The 19124-nt window shown below is 36.8% G+C and overlaps 1 protein-coding gene and 1 long non-coding RNA gene across 6 annotated transcripts; one reads left to right on the top strand and one right to left on the bottom strand.

Moving 5' to 3' along the window:
* Positions 1 to 1492: 1492 nt before the first annotated feature.
* On the top strand, positions 1493 to 18902 carry LOC116179767 (WD repeat domain phosphoinositide-interacting protein 2). 4 transcript variants are annotated; one of them, XM_031499596.1, is made up of 8 exons: positions 1493 to 1932; positions 10975 to 11220; positions 11271 to 11469; positions 11516 to 11787; positions 12025 to 12207; positions 12259 to 12455; positions 12823 to 12891; positions 17644 to 18902. In XM_031499596.1, exons 1-8 carry the CDS (start codon positions 1859 to 1861, stop codon positions 17751 to 17753), a joined length of 1350 nt encoding a protein of 449 aa, XP_031355456.1. In that variant the 5' UTR covers positions 1493 to 1858; the 3' UTR covers positions 17754 to 18902. The 4 variants fall into 4 exon arrangements, with proteins under 4 accessions (XP_031355456.1, XP_031355457.1, XP_031355459.1 ...); XM_031499597.1 differs by having other exon boundaries at positions 1495 to 1932; positions 12823 to 12885; XM_031499598.1 differs by having other exon boundaries at positions 1508 to 1932; positions 12058 to 12207.
* Positions 9125 to 10141, bottom strand: LOC116179768. 2 transcript variants are annotated; one of them, XR_004147034.1, is made up of 4 exons: positions 9914 to 10141; positions 9521 to 9863; positions 9288 to 9437; positions 9125 to 9244 (listed from the first exon to the last, which is right to left on the bottom strand). It is a non-coding gene; the product is annotated as an uncharacterized LOC116179768 (long non-coding RNA). The 2 variants fall into 2 exon arrangements; XR_004147033.1 differs by having other exon boundaries at positions 9131 to 9236.
* Positions 18903 to 19124: the final 222 nt, after the last annotated feature.

Here is a 19124-nt window from a genome sequence, read left to right as displayed (position 1 = left end):
AGAAAAACCAAAGGTCCTGAAAAACTTTTAGCAGCAGGTTGTAGAAATTCGAACTCTACTTGCAAAGTTACGTGAAAAAATCGAAATTGTCAAAATGTTGATACGATTTGTATCGAAAATTTTGAAAAAAAAACTTGATTTAGGTTGTATTACAAATTTAACAAAATTACCGATTCGGCATCTCTTTTTGTCGTAAACAATACGTCCCTTACAGAATTTCGCTGGTCTTATCTAGTTAAAAAAAAACCAAAATCATTATCCCCATCGTCGATTTTTTGCGGACTTTTCGCCCACTGGAGTTCGTCGCAACTGTCAAGCAAATAAGGGGAATTTTACCAACTGGAAAACAATTAAAAAAAACCGGCGTGTGACGCCGTGATCTAGTTTACAACAAATAATAACTCAAATTGTTATTATTTCAACCGGTAGACTGGATGTGTACAGGATCGAAAGCGGCTAAGAGTCGATATATGTTCAGGGATGATTTTGAGGGTTGTGGACGTTTATTATGTTAAAAAGGACCAAAAAGTGCTTCAATTTGTGTAATTTTTCCAGATAGACATAATGCGAAACTATATCCCTGCTTATACCGGGTGGTGCCTAGCGCGACGCAGCATATGGATTTCAATGGTAATTTCTTTATAGTCAATTACTATCCCCTAATTATTTTAGAGCAAAAGTGTAAATACTTTTTTTTTTTAGAGAAAAAATACTGCATCTGCTCATACTATTAGTTATTATTTTCCCTTTTTCAAAACCGTAGAAATCGACAAATTAAAAAGGTTCATTTTACAATAAATCAAATATGCCTTGGAATTTCCTAAAAAAACAGCGATCACGTTTCATTATTTGCCTTTGACGTATATTAAATTTATACTTGTTTATAAACGAGTTAAAGAACTGCAAGAGCAATACGTTCAAAATGTCCGTCAAAACCATCAGGAAAACGACAATATACATTCAACGTTTTGGCTGCAGTAGCGGAAAATCCGAATATAAGTTTAAGAACAAACCTTCTTCAAATCAGTTTCTTTTCTTCGTTTATGTAGGTACTCTGGTTCCAAAAATGATAAACAAATAGTATCTGATGCAGATGCAGCATACATTCTCTAAAAAAACATTACCCTAAGATGCCTTTTATTGCGTCGGTTAGTTGAAATATAGAAATTACCATTGAAATCCCTATGCTGCGTTGCGCTAGGCACCACCCTGTATATACATATCAGCTATTCGCTGATGGACATAATGTTTCACAATCTTATTTAATAACATGCATATTACATATCAATCGTGCTCAATTGCATTAAATTATTGTGAGGTGTTCATATTACAAATTTATTATCAATTACAGACTACAGTCGCGTTTATTGAAGGTATATTTAATAATTTGTGAATCTTTTTCAAACACTGTGTCGGTATGTGGATAGCGGAATCCACGATGTTACGCCACTGAAATTCGAAAATTGATATTTCTATTGACATTGAAAGAACGACGGCCAAGTGTTTCTTTTTTAAATTTTAAATGTCATTACAACACATGTTGAAAGATGCTAATCCATTCGTAAACTTGCTTAAATTACGCGAAGCAAACAATTTCAAAATTGGCGGTAAACGTGTTCGAGCCGTTTGTCATGCGTAGTATTGTTTTGTTTTCTCCAGTCATCAGCTGTTGTGTCAGTACAAAATGGAAGCAGTAGTGTAGTTATTAGTATTGTGATAGGATTTACCAAGGTCGCTCTTTGTGTTGAAAGTGAACGAAAGATTTCGCGTAAAACTGACAAACTGTTTATTTAGCCAGTTACGATTGCAACACAAGAGGTGTTGGAAAGAATAACATAAATCGCACCTAAACGTACTCATGACCAACACAAATACTTCGTCCGATTCAAATGGTTCTGGGACGTTCTTTGTGAATTTTAATCAAGATTGCACGTAAGTTTTTTAATCCCTTTAATTTCGCACCATAATCTGATATCGTCTTGCGATGTCTACGTAAAACCTATTCGCTATGACGCATTAAATGTCGTCGAGAATTACTTGTGTTTTATATTTGACGCACGTCTTTTAAAATTGCTCCCGATTTGTGTTGTTGGAAAAAGAAAAGCGCGCTCAGTGTCGTGCCAGAAGCTAGCGAGCTGTCAGCGAAGCTAATTACGTATGCTATTGTGGAAATGAAAAGGTGTCTGTTACGCAAATAAACAAAACACTAATCAGCTGTTCCACTTTTACCAGTTGTTCTTGAGAAGGTGCTTCTAACAGCCTGCTGCTGTAGGCTATAATTTATGACACTACGTAAGGACTACGGAGTGATACGTGAAATTGGATAAGATAAACTTGTGTACAATTTCCATTTGATTTTACTCCTTGCAGATATAATTGAATTTGTGTAACATTCGTTGCTAACTACTTGGGTACTACCTCAGAATTGATGAAATCATAGGTTTTCGTTTGTTTTAGTGATGTAACCATTAAATATTTATGTGACCTTTCTCTCTTGCAAACCATGTGTGGGGGTCATTGATGTTATTGTGTCAATTAATTTTTAATTCCTACCGTTTAAGAGAATTTCCTTCTTTAGTGGTAGGGGATGTTCTCAGATTGCACACTCATTTTCCTCATCTGGGCTGTACCTATGATCACTCCCCATCGTTGTCAAATTTCCATTGTCTTTTGTTGTGGGCCACAATCGAGGTCACAATGAGTTATAAGGCAACATTTTTGGAGTTGTAACTGAGCAAGCGTTGCAGATAGTGCACTGGTTATTACAGAGTTTTTTTTTTGTCAAGGTGAACCTTTGGAGGTGTGTCACCCAAAATGATCTAAATGGTAAATATGTAAATTGTCCATACTTATTAGTTATTATGCAACATTGTCTCAGACGAATTTAAATAACAATTTGTATGTAGTGTATACAGTTATTATATTTTTTTAGCTATTTAATTGGGTAATAGAACAGTGGAGCGTTTCTTGATTTATAATGTTAGTAATGCCAGAGCAGCGCAGAGCAGGCAGTATAGTATGGAACAGTATCCAGCCGCTGCTGTGTGATGTAAGATCATCACTGCGCTGTAAGGGCAGTACTCAGCAGGACCCACAGATCGTGGTCAGGGTCGAACTGCTCTATTATAATTATACTGTACCTGAAAAAGTCTATGATGGGACGCTATCATACATCACTGATAAATGTTTTGTGCTTTTAGAATTCCTTTCAAAGTTGCATTTACGAATCTTAGCCTTTAAATGTTTTCAATAGTCTCCAAGTATATCCAAAAGTCGTGTAGAATTCCTTCAAGATGTTTCAACAGTCATTAAAATGAGTTTTCTCTAGACTAAATTCTGTATTTAGTGAATTTTGCAATATTTCCGGAAATTGAAGGAATATTCGCACATCGGAAATTAAAGTTAATATTTCCCATACATTCTCGAGAACTTTCCAAGAACATTCTTCCGAAATTTCCAGTTTATACTAGTTTTTAATGGGCCAATAGGTACAGTAGTTCTTCCTCGAGTTCTTCTTAAGAAAGTTCTTCATTACTCGGGTGTCAAATCCTCAGTACTTATGGAATTTTGTGCATTTTCGTGAATGTTTTAGATTTTGATGAAGTTTTTGAATCTTCATTCTTATTTTCCAGTTTTGAGTTTTCCTTACTTTACTTAGTTTTTCTTTTAAGGTGCATTTGTTATGGCAGATGAACTGAGACTGAGACGTTTTTCTTTTTTGTGTACTTATGTAAAATAAACAATTTAAAACTCAGATGCGTTTTATTGTTTTTAAAAAACAACACAGAATTATAGCAAACCTTCCGATTGTTTAAATACAGGGTGTACCATCTAAGTCCCCTCGGATCATACTTCTGTTACCATAAAAAAGATATTCAAAAAGTCTTGGATCAACATTGTGCTCAATTATCGTCGCCAAGTTTAAAAAATAGTTCTGAACAACAGTGCCGTGCTGGCGCGTAGTGGCCTATCAAACTTAGGTTTTTTTTTAATGGACCACCCTATAGTTTAGTGCAGATTTGAAAAGTATAGGTACTTATTTTTTATGTAATATATATCCTTAAGGCTGTGACAATTGACCATCTTTTGTTTCACCATGATAGACTTGGGCTCGGACTTGAGTTTGGAAAATAACGTTTTTCTACAAATTCGCTTTTCGGCTTGTTTTGTTCTCTGGTTGTTTTGTGTGAGTGGTAGTTTTATAGTTTCGGTTATCGAGAGCTACAATTTGTTTAAACGCGTTTTACATGCTCAAAGTTTTTGTGAAAATTGAAATTCTCATGCGCAACAGGTGCTTTTCTTGAAAGTGAAATAACTTTCAACTTTTCGGTTCGAACGCGAAATATTTCAGCTGAAATTTTAGGGCGCCAAATCTAAGATTGAACATTTGAAATTAATGTGATGTTTTGTGTCATTTGTGTTGACGGGTGTAAAGGCGGATTATGGAGAGAAAACTACAACTGATCAGAAATAAAAGAGAAACAAGGTATGAAAGACGTCAATCTCGTCTGTATTTTTTGGTTGGTATTAGCAGAATTTCACTTGAAAGTGAAATAGAATATTGCAGCACGTAAAGCACTACTGTTAATGTAAAAATCTCTGGAAAATTATTTCACTTTTGACTTTCGCGAAATAACTATCAGCGTGTTTAACGGGCTTTAGGTGTGGTGTTTTGCTCCAAGATTTTTGGGGTATTTTTTATGGTAAAGCAATTATGATCCTACAGCCTGTATACCTCATATCAACCTTTAAATTTGATACTTTCTTATGGAAACGCCCTGTAGAGACAGAAAATATTGCTCCTAGGTCTCGGGAGCTCCATTTAGAGAGAAAATCACTAACGCAAACAGCTATCTCTAATCGTTTGGCCGATAATGGGCGTTTTAATGCCCCATTACATGCTTACTGCACTTTTTATGTAGAATCCACTGCGATATACAGTTTTTATACAGGGTGTTTGGTTTGTTATACGACCACAAATTACATTTTTTTATACGGACCACTCTATATATTTTGGCTCGTATTTTGGAGTAAAATTCCCTAAATATTGATCCACGACATTCCACGTGTTATATTTATATTAAATATTATTTGGCAGGATTGTTTAAAACTACAATTGCTCGTCTATCTGGAAATGTTTATTAGTATCAATTTTTTAATTTCAAACAACACACAAAAACAAAGAACGTGAAAACATAAATGTGAAGGGCCGTATTCAAAACCAAACACCCTGTATAAAAACTGTGCATCATGATGGATTCTTAAAAAAAGTGCTCTAAGAAAGATTTTGTCAAAATCAATTACGTTATTAGCGAGATTATTAGGCATTAAAGAAATTCGAGAAACGCCCCCTAGCGGCCAAACGAAAAGATACCTGAATTCTGTTTGTGCCAGTGATTCTCTCTTCGAGCTCCAGATAATAATTTTAGCAAACCAACAGTGATTTTTCCTCGGTTTTCTGGTAGTGCTAAAATAAAAGTTGTAAAAGTTGTCGTTTTCGAGCACATCGCATCAACTTTCTGATTTCTTATGGACGCCATATTGGATTTTTACGTTACTAGGTAGAGAAAAAAAGTACAAAGTCGGCGATATCAAATACCTAGTATTACATTTTTTGGCAATTAAGCTTGAATTGTTACCTTGAAATAAAAATATATGGCAATAATTCCATGCCTGTGTTGATGGTGAGTATGTGAGACTGGAATTATTGCCATAAAAAATGTATTGTAAACTTCAAGGCAAAATTCAAGGTTGCTTACCAATATAAATAATAATCACTGGTTTTGTAAAAATGCAATATGGCGTCCATAAGAAATAAGAAAGTTAATATGATTTTCTCGACACTCACAAGTCAAGTCAAGATTTTATTTTATCACCATCAGAAAGCTGAAAAACAATCACTATGGCTTTGTTAAAATTATTTTTTGGCAATGACTAAACGCCGGCGCATTCCTGAAAGTCATTTTTCGGTTTTTTGGGCATAACTTCGCTAGGTATTTGTAGAGCTATAAGAAACTTTGAAAGGGAAAATCTCGGGGAAAATTAATCAGCAGAAAATTTTGCACGTTTAAGCGACTTTGTATCTCTTTACGAGATTCCCATAATGAAAATGAAAAAAAAACTCTGTATATACATATCAACCTAAAGGGGTTTGCGAGGGGTTTTGAGTCTTTGACCTTAAGAACCTTTGAGAGGTGTCATAAGGCTCTATAAGTTTTCGTCGGTCTCCAAGAGTCGTATAGCTATAGAGGAATGCTTTTAATTCGCCATAAGAATCTTTAAGTTCTCAGGCTTTAATAGTCTGACTTGAAGAGCTTTTTTGAGTCCTTTAAGCTTGCGACTTTAAAGGTTTTTAAAAATGTTTTCTATCTTTCATAGTCTTACTTATTTTATGAGTCTTTGGGATTTGGGATTCTATTTTAGTCTGAAGTGTTTCTAAGAGCCTGCATGGGTCTTCAACTATTTTTCAGAACGTTTAATCAAGTTCAATAGATTTAAATCCAATGGGATTGGTTGAGATTGTTTTAGGTTGTCGAAATTTCATACACACAATTACATACAAACAAGCAGACTAATTTGGTTTATACAAGGACTTTTTTGAGTAAATAAAACAAAAGTTACTTATCACTCTGTATACCAGATGATCCAAGAATTGATACTTTTTGAGCTTTTTTGAAATTGTGCGTACTCGCTACTCGGTGTCATCGTTGCACAGGACTGTTGTGTTAGTTTATGACGTTGGTATGGTAATTTTTGTTATGCTTTTAAGATCATATCCGTTCTTGATATGGAGAGTTGATAAATGCCTAGAATTTATTAAACCCTTGTAGAATGGACACAATAAAAAAACTGTGAGAAACTGAGAAGGTTATTACTCGGTTTATTGAATAAGTCACAGTCCTCACCTTTGGTTGGGTACCGTGGTCAAGGAAAAGTGGCCAGGTAAGTGCAAACTTAACACAATATGAAGCAAATCAGGAAGGTAATCAGAAATTTGCATAAAACGTTTCCTTTTTTCCTTGATCGTATTTTCTTACAAGTCAATTTGGCGATTTCACACGTACTTCGTTGCAGCATACAATTTCTAAATGATGATTTCAGAGGTCCTGTGATTTTCGTAATAATTAGCACCAAATTAAATAGTGCTCATGTTTTCACTTTTATGTTTGTCCACTGAGTTCCATTTTTATTACCCGCACATTAGTAACAGAAGTATTGCATTGGGGTAAAAAATGACCGCCCACTTTATTTTACGGAAATGCACGTTTTGAAGCGCCAGGAATCCGAATCAAACAAAATCGCGATGATGTCTGTCGGTCTGTACTCTCATTTCCAGCTAAACGGCTGAACCGATTGGAACCAAATTTGGTGCACATATTCTGAGACATAAAAGGGCAGAATCGCGCATGCACAGGTTTGGGGGTGGTATCTGTGCCAGCCACAGCAATTTTTGTTGTCTGTTGCTTCTTAATACAGGGTGTAACACTCGGTGTAACAGGTACGGTGTGTCACAAAAGTGCGTGGTAATGGGGATCGACACATTTTTCAAGTAACCCGAGACTGAAAGGAATTTTTTTCTACCAACTACTGCTCTTTACCCCTTATCGAGATTGTTAAGAGGGTAAAAATCGAGGTAAAAATTTATCCTTCATGGTACTTCAATGAAAGGTCTCATCGAAACGAATTATTAATTTCTACAAACTACCGCCCTTTCTTTGATTACTTATCAAGATCGGTTATAATTCCTCATATCTCGAGAACAGAGTGTCGGAGGAGGGTACTTACAAAGAGCTTTTGGAACGTCTGGACTCGTGAAAAATGCAAGTAACTCGAAAACGGAATGTCAGATGAGGGTACTTACAAGAGTTAAATGCAATATCGCGGAGAATATTATTTTGTCTGCTCAACTTTGTTATAAGTATTTTTGTGATAATCACACAGAGGATCCCAAGTCTACGGCATGTAAGGACTTCTTGAATGCAGCTGGTTTTGAGCAGTACAACTATGTTCTTAATGCCAACTTGAGACTGCTGGACCTGGTAATAACAAATGTCCATTGCGCTGTCGCCCGTGAATCACTGCCCATCGTAAAGGAAGATTCCCATCATCCTGCAATTGCTATAACCTTGAGCCGTAGGCTTCCGCCGCATACCAAAACTAAGAAATTTAATTACTCTGATGACAGACAATGGAATTTTCGACGTGCTAATCTTACAAAACTCTATTGTGATATTGGTGCCATTAATTGGTCGTTCTTGGATCATATTACTGATGTTGAGCAGATGGTAGATGCGTTTTATGAAAAGTTGTATCGCACTATGAATGTATCCGTCCCGCGGACGGTCCCAGCTAATACCAATCGACACCCTTCCTGGTTTAATAAACATCTGAAGTCGCTGGAACGTCGTAAACGGCGGTTATTAAAAAAATGGAGATTAACTGGTGACAGTCTTGATTACGCTAACTATCAATACTTAAGGCGTGAAGTGAAAAAGGAGTCAATAAAGGCGTATTATGCTTATTTGAAGAGCACCGGAGAATCAATCTCTACTGATCCCAAAAATTTTTGGAAGTTTGTACAATCCCGTCGTGGCGATTCGCGGATACCTAGCGTCATGATTGGTGTCGACAACGAAAAGTTGGATGATCCTGCAAGGATTGTCAATGCATTCGCATCTTACTTCGCTAACAGCTTTGCTGTGGACTCCGTTGACCCAGATAAACTTCATAAAGGTGATAAAATTTTTCTCTCTGAATGGATAACTGTAGAGGATGTTTTAACTGTGTGTGGTAAACTCCCGACAACTTTCATAAGTGGTGAAGATAGCATTCCGAGCTTCCTAGTGAGGGACTGCAAATATTGCCTAGCGCAGCCTCTGGCGCGCATTTTTAATTTATCCATATCGTCCCATGTATTTCCCACCAGATGGAAAACGGCGCAGGTGCTACCAATTTTTAAAAAGGGTGATAAATCAGTGATTCAAAACTATAGACCTATCTCTATACTCAGTAACTTTGCTAAAGTACTCGAGTCATGTGTATATAACATCTTGTTTGGTCAATGTAAAGATTATTTCTCAAGCAACCAGCATGGATTTCTTCAGGGTCGCTCGACTGTAACCAACTTCACTGAGTTCATAATGGATGCTTTTGGTTCTGTATCTCAAGTGGACGTCATTTACACCGACTTCTCCAAGGCGTTTGACAACGTTTGTCATAGGTTACTCATAAATAAGCTGAAAAACTTTAATCTTAGTAAAACATTTGTTCTGTGATTAAGTTCTTACCTTACTGATCGTCGTCAATGTGTATGTTATAAGAACTTCAAATCGGATTATTACAAAGTGTCCTCGGGAGTGCCACAGGGGTCAAACCTCGGCCCACTCTTGTTTATTATATTTTGTAATGATATACTTTCATCCCTTGGTGATTGTGCCCTTGGTTATGCGGATGACATAAAAATATTTAATAAAATTGAGACTGAGTGATGCACGTGATCTGCAGTATAAGTTAAACTTACTCGTCAATTGGTCGCTGTCTAACAAATTAAATCTTAATGTGGATAAGTGTAGTGTGATGTCGTTCTCTCGTAAGCAGGTTACGCAATTGCATAATTATGTTATAAATAATTGTTCGCTTAAACGTTGTGTGATGATTAAGGACCTTGGCGTAACGTTTGATTCTAAACTGAACTTTAATACCCACATTACCACCATTTGTTCTGAGGCGTTAAAGCTCTTAGGCTTTATTTTTAGGAATTCAAGAGAGCTGAAATCTGAAGATGCTCTGAAGACACTATATAATACACTCGTACGCACTAAACTTGAGTATGCTTCTGTGGTTTGGTCGCCAATTTACATCACCTACAAAATTAAACTTGAAAACATTCAAAGACGTTACCTCAAATATTTACTATATTTACGCCACGGTGCATTCCCAGAGAGAGGTGTAGATTATGGCTCTCTGCTTCTCGAGGGTGATATTGGAGCTCTTGAACGTCGTAGGGAATTTCATCAAGCCAGGTTTATTTACAACTTGATCATTAACAAAATTGACTCGCCTGCACTCTTGGCGCGCATTGGTTTTCATGTGCCTCAAAAACATCTCAGGAGGAACAACCTGTTTGTATATAAACAATCCTTGTGTACGTCACTGATATCGCGTATGTGTGCCTGTCTTGAATCGGTTAATCGACATGTTGATATCTTCAACTGCAACGTGCGTGATATCTCTATCTGTTTTCTGTGATACTTGTATACTAGATTTATTTACATTATTTATATTTACATTTATTCACTTTCTCATCTGTAATTAGGCTCTGCAGTTAGATGGGAAATAAAATATATTATTATTATTATTATTATAAGATACATTAAAGAAGTTTTAGCTACAGATAGTAATTTGAGTGAATCCGGTATATCCGTATATCTAAAAGTGGACTCTGTCACGATATCGCGCATGCGCAAATCAACTTGAATGAAAATTTATACTCAGGCGCTTTTAGTAGAAGTATAAATGTAGTAGGTGTAGGTATATCAGTTTTCTCATTTCTTTCTCCTTTTTCGATATTTAGTGAAGATCTTTTGGTATTATTTTCTTTTACGCAATTGCTTTGGGTTATTAAATCGAATGAAACCTTAAAAATCAAGAATTTGAAGGTTTAAAATCGTGTTTGTTTATCGGTTGCAGTAATTAACAATAAAGTTATTACATTGTAGTAAAGTTCTATTTATGACTAGATTTTACAACCTTTGGCACGTTTAAATTACTATTATTTTTAGTAAATATCAATACCAAAACGAATTTGATTAATAACATGCAAAGAAAATAAGTGCACGCGCATTTAAATGCTCAAGAACTTACTTTTTCTGTGTTGTAAGCGCACCTGTCAAAGATATAATGAAACCATGCCAAAGTCATAGAAGAAGAAGCCAAATATAGTTTTCGTTTTTTAAATTTGTTTTGTACTTTCAGATCACTCGCCGTTGGAAGTAAGGTCGGATATAGATTATACTCGCTGAGCGGCATAGACTCGCTCGAACAAATTTATAGCAATGCCACTGAAGATACGTGCCTCGTCGAACGACTATTCAGCAGCAGCCTGGTCGCGGTCGTCTCGCTCACCGCACCGAGGACGCTTAAAGTTTGCCACTTCAAGAAAGGGACGGAAATATGCAATTACTCGTACTCGAACACAATCCTAGCCGTCAAACTGAACCGGTACGCTTTTCTAACGAGTCGATAACTAATTAGGCAAGATTTTCATGTAGGGCGAGGCTAGTCGTCTGTCTGGAGGAAAGCTTATACATTCACAATATACGAGACATGAAGGTGTTACATACGATACGTGATACGCCGCCAAATCCTCAGGGGCTCTGTGCTCTTAGTATAAATAACGATAACTGTTATCTTGCATATCCTGGATCGTCAACAATCGGAGAGGTCCAAATCTTTGATGCCAATAATCTAGTGAGTTTAAATCAATCAAAGTTCCCCGCGATCATTCCAATTCTAGCACGCGAAGACCATGATACCCGCCCACGAAAGTCCCCTAGCGGCATTAGCGTTCAGTCCGAACGGCACAAGAATTGCCACTGCCTCGGAGAAGGGAACAGTCATACGAGTGTTCTTGGTCGCGGACGGTACCAAGCTGTTTGAGTTTCGTAGGGGCGTCAAACGTTGCGTTGCGATATCGTGCCTCGCTTTCAGTATGTGCTCCCAATACTTAGGTTGTAGCAGTAATACTGAAACTGTACACGTTTTCAAATTGGAAGAACCCAAAGATAGGTAAGATCTCGCACTGTTTTGCTTACTGTAACTATTAGTCTGATTTTTATCCCCCCAATTTGTAAATTGCCTGTTAAATTTACGTCTGAAATGGTAACGTTCATAATGTCACGTGTGCAGGTTGATAACTCAAATGTTTTTGTTACATCAACTAACCAACTTGCATGTTTTTTTTTTCGAGTGTTGGTATCACTTAAATATCGCTTTCACATCTTAATTACTATGTCTTCTATCTAGGTTAGGCTTGACAAAGTTTTTCAAAATTTTTAGTCCTCGAAGAAGCGTGGAAGAAACCAGCTGGATGGGCTATCTGACAAACTACTTACCCACCCAAGTCACGGACGTTTTCAATCAAGGACGGGCGTTCACGACCGCCCACTTGCCCTTTTACGGAGTACGAAACGTCATCGCGATCACCACGTGAGTATTTAACGGCGTGCGCGTCGACGTCACTCACAGTTTCGCCGACAGAATACAGAACCAATTGCGGCTATTGGTGGCGTCCGAGGGCGGCACCTTGTATGTATATAATCTGGACGGCAACGAAGGCGGCGATCTAGCGTTACTGAAGCAGCATCGCCTGGACGGGAAAATTGAAGAGGCCCACAAACCTACGGATAGCACCGCTGGCCGGTCGGATCCTCAACCAATCGGGCGCAAAGATGGAGGTAATGACCGATAATGCTCCTCGCTCCTCTTAACCGAAATGTCTGTGTAAAGTGAACTTAAAAGTCTTGCAATAGCAAAAGTGGCATTGAAAAAAGTGAGTTGATGAGTTAAAATCTTCTTACATTAATACCATGCCAAACAAATGCATTTCTTACGCCTATCCCCTCCTTTTTGTATATAATTTAAAGCTGTTTCGTTTGCAAGAAGGCGGCGTTTACAAGAATTTGCCAAGATTGCTGTGAAGGCAAGCTCTTCTAAGCGCCGCCCAATCAACCAATGTTTTTGTAAATTAAATCCTCGAAAACTCCTAACCGTGTAGTTATGCTATAACCCGCACCCATTTTGTTTTTCTCTGTTCCGTGCAAGGCTCAGCAATGCTAGGTAGCTACGCGGGGATCGTGAAAGGGAACCCGCCGGGCCAAATGTCAGGTACTGGTCAGTATAAATTTAATTTTGCTCATTACACGCTGCCATTCCATCAGATCTCATTTGTTACTAACACCTTTTTGTACGCTACAAAAGCGGGAATTTGTGTACGACACTCTTCTCGCGTTCTTGCCAATCCGTTATTATCTTACAAAAGGTAAGTGATTAATGCTACTGCTATTTGATTCAATTGGGTTGGTGGGGCGAAAGGAGAGTGTCACTTGGTGGGGTTCAAATGTTGATATTATAGGAGTGTACTTATTTTGCGGGGCGGAGGGAGGTAACATCCTTTTACGTTCAAGGTCATCACAAAAACCCTGACAGGAAAAAATTGATTCTGAAGGTACATCTGAAAAATGGAGTAACGTGGCAAATCAGAGTTGACGTGAGTTTCTATTCACTTCAGAATAATGAATCTTGCTCAACTGTAACTTTTTGAGTTTTATGACTATCCTGAGTTAACAATGAGTCATTGTTTCGGGTCGTAGGCGAGTTGTTATGACTTCTGAGAAAATGTCTCTGCTCTGAGTTTCGGGTTTCGTAGAGTTCTAAATGAGTTTATGATGAGGCATAAATTCGTCACAGTCATGAGTGTGCATCGGAAGAAGTGTACTACTATGCGATCAAAAATTGAACTTCCAAAGGCGACTAGACAGCAAATCATTTTTGATCGCCCGTTACAAGCAAGTAGAAGTTTCGAATTATGAGTCATGAGTCTGTGAGTCTTGAATCACAGGTTACTCAATTACACATTTTAAACTCATGAAATTTGAGTCTCTAATCGCCAAGTTCGGGATCATGAGGCTTTGAATCTTGATCCCTAAATGGTTTCTTTAGTTTTCAGTCCTGAGTATTGGGTCTTTTTTAAAATTCGACGTCAAAGTTGGCCATGACAAGCTCTTTGTGAGCACACAAACACAATAGTCAGTAAAATGAATAAGTTCGCATATCGGCTTAGCGCATATCTTTGCCGTTCTAATACATTGCATTTGGGTTAGAGAGCGCGTGAGTATGTAGTTTTACGAACCGCCGCCGATGAACTAATAATTATTCTCTACTTTATAGGCGTTTTATAGAGGTTGCTGCGCCAAAAAGAGATAACAACAGACAAGGCAAGGCGCTCTAACCCAAATGCCATGTGTTAGAACGGCCAAGGTGTATAACCGCGTACGCGGTATTAATATACAGGGTGTCAACTTTAAAACTTGCAGTCGGCCATATTTTCCAAACTAAAGAAAATATTGAAAATCGCGAAAAACCGTTTCGGGGGTATCGAGGGGGAACCAGAATGACGTTATGAGTGACAACCCCCCCTTAACCCCCTTCCGCCCTTCAAAAATCCTAAATGGCAACCTCATACTTGTGGCACATCGTTGGAAAGCTACTGAAAAATGCTTGTACCAATAAAGTCAATATTCATTAAGACAATTTAACAAAAATTTAATAATTAAAAAAAGGGGGGGTTGTCACTCATAACGTCATTCTGGTTCCCTCTTCTCAGTTTTAGCGATCATTTTGGACCAGAGATCCAAATTTTTAATCTGAATCCCAATTTGATTTAAGAAACGGGCTAATGCATTGATAGAGAAAAAGAAAATTGACTCTGCTGGCAGCCATTGTTATTACATTATCTATATAAATAAAAATGAATGTGTGTCTGTCTGTATGTCTCCTATGCCTGCTTAAATTGTTCATCCGATTGCGAAGTTTTTTATGTAAATAAAGTGGTTTGTATATATAGAAATTGCGAAAAGAAGTTCACCAGGACAGTTAACGCGACTTTGACTGATAGGCGGAACGAGGTTCGCCAGGTCTGCTAGTTTATTATATGCACATATTGCTGAAAATGGGTTGCGCATGCGCCTTGATTATTTTTATGTATAGACGCAGCGACGGCGTCAGTGTTTCTGAAATAGGTGGGTACCAATTGGTCCCAATCTTCTTAAGGTGGGCATCAACATTGTAGATTCTTTAGCAAATAAAAAAAATTGGCATACCGTAACTAAACATTTACTTATTCGTAGGGGGCGGATTCTTAGGTAAATAAATATTTTTATTGCGTATCAATAGAAGGCCCAAACTGTGCTAAAAGTCCCGGATGCGGGATGAACCAAAAGTAACTCAAAAACGAAGTTTTATTTCACATAAAAACACATATTTTTGGTTTATTTTTATGTGAATATGTACATATTACAAAGATATTCATAAAAAACACATAAATACGACGTTTTTAATTTATTTTATCCCTTTTTTCTCTCTTCCCGTGCATCATATTCCACATTTTTGTCCCCATATTTATTTACACAAGATTTCTGTGTGCAGTGAGTACTATGGTATCTTGTTTCTGCATTCGTCACTTCCGCAAATTCTAGACCTGCTGACAAGTTCTGTTTTTTGCATACGGCTACCCGTAATTTTTTGACTGGCTGCTTTCTTATGCTTATCTATCTGACTTGGTAGGTACTGTTTCAATTCAACACTGCAGATTTGTTCAGTTGTTAAAGTAGACAGTTGTAAAGTTGGACCAGACCATACCGTGCGTAAGATGTCTTAAGTTAAATCGAGCACTAAATTCGCGTCTTCACTCTTCAACAGTAGCCAATATACAATTGAATTTAAAAACATGTAAATTTTAACAACATCCTATGAACCCTCTCTTAAAATACGCAAGACTTACTTCCTGTGACGTGAAACGGTGTTTCTCGCAGTACAAATTATTATTCAGAGACAATCGACAATCCCTTGTGATCGATAATTCGGAGATGCCTTTTGTTGTTGTTAACAAAATGCTAAAGAAACTCCTGGTAAGTAATGTTCAGCTACTATTGGTGAATAAAAACTTGTCTTCTTTCCGTTTTTTTCGCGAAAATTGTCAAAATAATTTTAAGTTTTTAGTAAATATTTTAATGTTTTTAAGCACATAAAAAATAAATATTTTGGAAGTTTTTAGCACCTAAAAATCCGCGCCCTACATTCGATTATTCTCTAAAACAAATTTAAGGCAGGGGCAGTTGGGCACTTGGGTGGGCACTCTGCTTAACAGATTGGGCACGTGCTCACCCAGGCCCCCCCTGGCGCCGTCGCTGATAGACGAATGCTCCTCATATTAAGAGAATGTGCTTTGTATAAAATCAAATTGAATTGTGTCCAAAAAAATTGTTTGCGCATGCTCAGTTGTGGACCGTTTTTTTCTGAAACTAACTGAAGAGAATTGAAATCACGTATGAAAAAATAAATTGCGCATGCTCGGATAAATTTTATTTTTGGACTACTTTTTCAAAAATTTTAATTGGAGATGAATAGGGAAGTTGCACTAAATTTATACTTAAAAGAAGCTTGCACTAGCATACAGTACAGAGATTCTGCAAGGAGTTTAGCAAGGCTAAAAAATGTGTAGTGGCCTAATTTAATAAAATTTTTAAGTAATAATTCCAAAGGAGTGGAGTAGACCATTTTACAGTGGGGACTGAAACGGCATATCATTGGTTGTGACGTCACTGCTTTTACGCCGCCATATTTGTTTACATATTACAGCCTGTTGGCATGTGCAGCGGACAGCGGTTATCGAAATTTTTCTTTGTGTGGTTTGTATATTGTGTAAAAACAACAATAAAATTGGAGACATGGCTTCAGAGGAAGGGTTCGTCAAATCACCTACCATCGGTGCATATATTTATGGTCATGGAATTCATAAAGAATGACGAGAGATTTAATGCCGCTGAGATAAGAGACAAAAAGCGCACAAAATTTCTAAATATTTTAAATGTGCCCATTGTCATTATGCCTCACACTTTCAATATAATTTGCGAAAACATTTTGTTTCAAAAGATTTTAAATGTGGTATTTGTACTTATATGTTACAAATACTATTGACACCATTAGACAGATCCATCTGTGAATTAGCGCTACACATAATAGAGATAATCTGGTCTGTCGGTTACAGCTGGTTGACACATCTATCTGTCAAGTAGTAGATGTGTTGATAATAAATAAATAATCTATAATCTGATATAGAATCTAATTGATAGAGATCTATTAATTCTCACAAATATGTGGAAAATAGGTTTATTGGGCAAGAGATGTAGTAGAGGTAGTTCTAATTGATAGATTCAGTACTCTCTTGTGATAAACAGATATAGAACTTATCTTAGAAGTTCCAGGAAAACCCATTGGCATAGAGTGGCGCTTGTTTCCTATGTCTTCCTTACATCTCGCATCTGCAAGCATTCCGGTCGCAAACATTCCCATTATGTTGCACCTCTTCCTATATTTTATATACAAAAAGAATATAAGGGCATGATTTGCTTGTCTGTGAGATTTGGTCTTTGTACCTTTCTTATTATTGCAGCTATGATTATAATTTGTTTGTTATTGCGTCTTTTTTTGTAATGAATATGCCTTTCTGATTTGCCCATTGCAATCCTAGGAAATGAATGCATCATATTTGATTGACTTTGTAGGTTTAGTTGTAATACACTGTATGTAATACCGAGTGGATGCAAAGATTTCCCTTCTGCTTCTTTTGCTTTAATGTAATAAATGACATTATGTATCACCAAAATCAAGTTTTCCTGGTCAGGATTTTTATGTTCATCTCCAGGATCATCGCCTATTCATTTGTATCGCTAGTGAAAGGTAGCGAAAAACGAATCCATTTGCTTTTACATTCACGGCAGCTTCATTATCACAAAGCGCAAATTCACATTCATCAATAACCGAAACCCTCGACTATTGCTAACGACCACGAACGTTAATGTACAGATTCGGAGAAGTATCGAGAAATGTCCGCCGCCGTCGAATCTCCGCCGAAGGGCGGCTTTCAGTTCCATAACGAACAAGAGTATCCACCTCTCGCCCAGAAAACGGACTGAGAGATGGATGACGACGATCCATTAATTATAGGTAATGTATTTATAATTGATGAGCCTCAATTCAGGTATCATCTTATTTTTGGCACAGTTTTCCTTATACATGTGATTGTTCGCATTAGTGAAAAAATTATCTTTTATTTGTTCGACTTAGAAGAATGATGTATAGCTTTTCCTTTTCATTTTTGTATGTTTTGTATATGTCGCAATATAGTTCTTTTTTTGTATTAATAAAAGTGGTTTTATAATTTCTATTTGCCGTTATCATCACACAAGGAGGTAAGAGAGAATAAATTATTTTTGTCAAATACCTTTTTGCTACTCGCATATACTGTTGACTATAGATTGAGTCAATATTTAGAGATTTTTGTAATATTCGGGGCATTACGCGAAGTGGAGTTATTTTGTGTATAAAGTATTAGTGCTTTATTCTTGTATAATTAATTATTTGTTTTCGCTTCAGGTCTCTTTATTTGTAAAACTACCCATATCAACAAATCTGTACATTGTGTTGCTTAAGTAGACCTGAACGATTTTTAATTTAATACATGTCGAATAATAATGCTGCCACCTGTTGTTTGTGGTTTAAGTTAGTGTCGATGCAGTGCCTGTTGCACTGCTTCCAATTCTGTTTGTGTACTTTTGGGATGCATTGTAACAACAACCACAAAGTACACTTTACTAGAATAAAATCTGTGAAAGGGTAGAAAAAGGTTATAGTTTTGCATGCGTTGTAAACTTATAGAAGAAAACTATGTGAGATTTGGTGCCTAGTTTTTTTGTCCCGTACCGAGCAAAACTGTAACTAAAGTATTGCATAGTTTTATCATAATTGTAGCTTATTTAAATGCATACAATAAACTTATGCGCATCTTCTATGCCATTTTATGAATTTGTATATATGTTATTTATTTTGTGTGATAAAAGTAGTACTGCGAAGTATTCCTCATCCCCCTTAATTACCAAATGGCTCACAGCTTTAAGCTTATTTTTTATACATAAAGATGTGAGTGTATTTATATGGTATGCGAAATAATCCATGCACTTTGTATATAATATGGAAAAATTAGAAAAAAGAATGTTTGAATGATTGTTCATAATAACTTTAGTTTGCAATACTTGTACTTTTTTTAATAAATCGATTTAGGTATGTACGTATAGTATAATTTGACAAATATAAGACGATTTAAATGTTTTGTATTTTTTCCTTTTTTGGTAAATCGGAACAGAGAGGGTACTTTCAAAGAATACTAAGTCTTTGACGAAACGTATTTGGTTGAATGTTCAAATGCTGGTTTCTACTCACAAAGGGAGAGTGAAAGGCCTGGTCGACAATTTGTCGACTGTAACATCCGAAATGGATACATACATCGG

The sequence above is a fragment of the Photinus pyralis genome, unplaced genomic scaffold (genome assembly GCF_008802855.1).
Source record: "Photinus pyralis isolate 1611_PpyrPB1 unplaced genomic scaffold, Ppyr1.3 Ppyr1.4_LG8, whole genome shotgun sequence".
Lineage (NCBI taxonomy): Eukaryota > Metazoa > Arthropoda > Insecta > Coleoptera > Lampyridae > Photinus > Photinus pyralis.
This window is presented reverse-complemented; position numbering and strand designations above follow the sequence as displayed.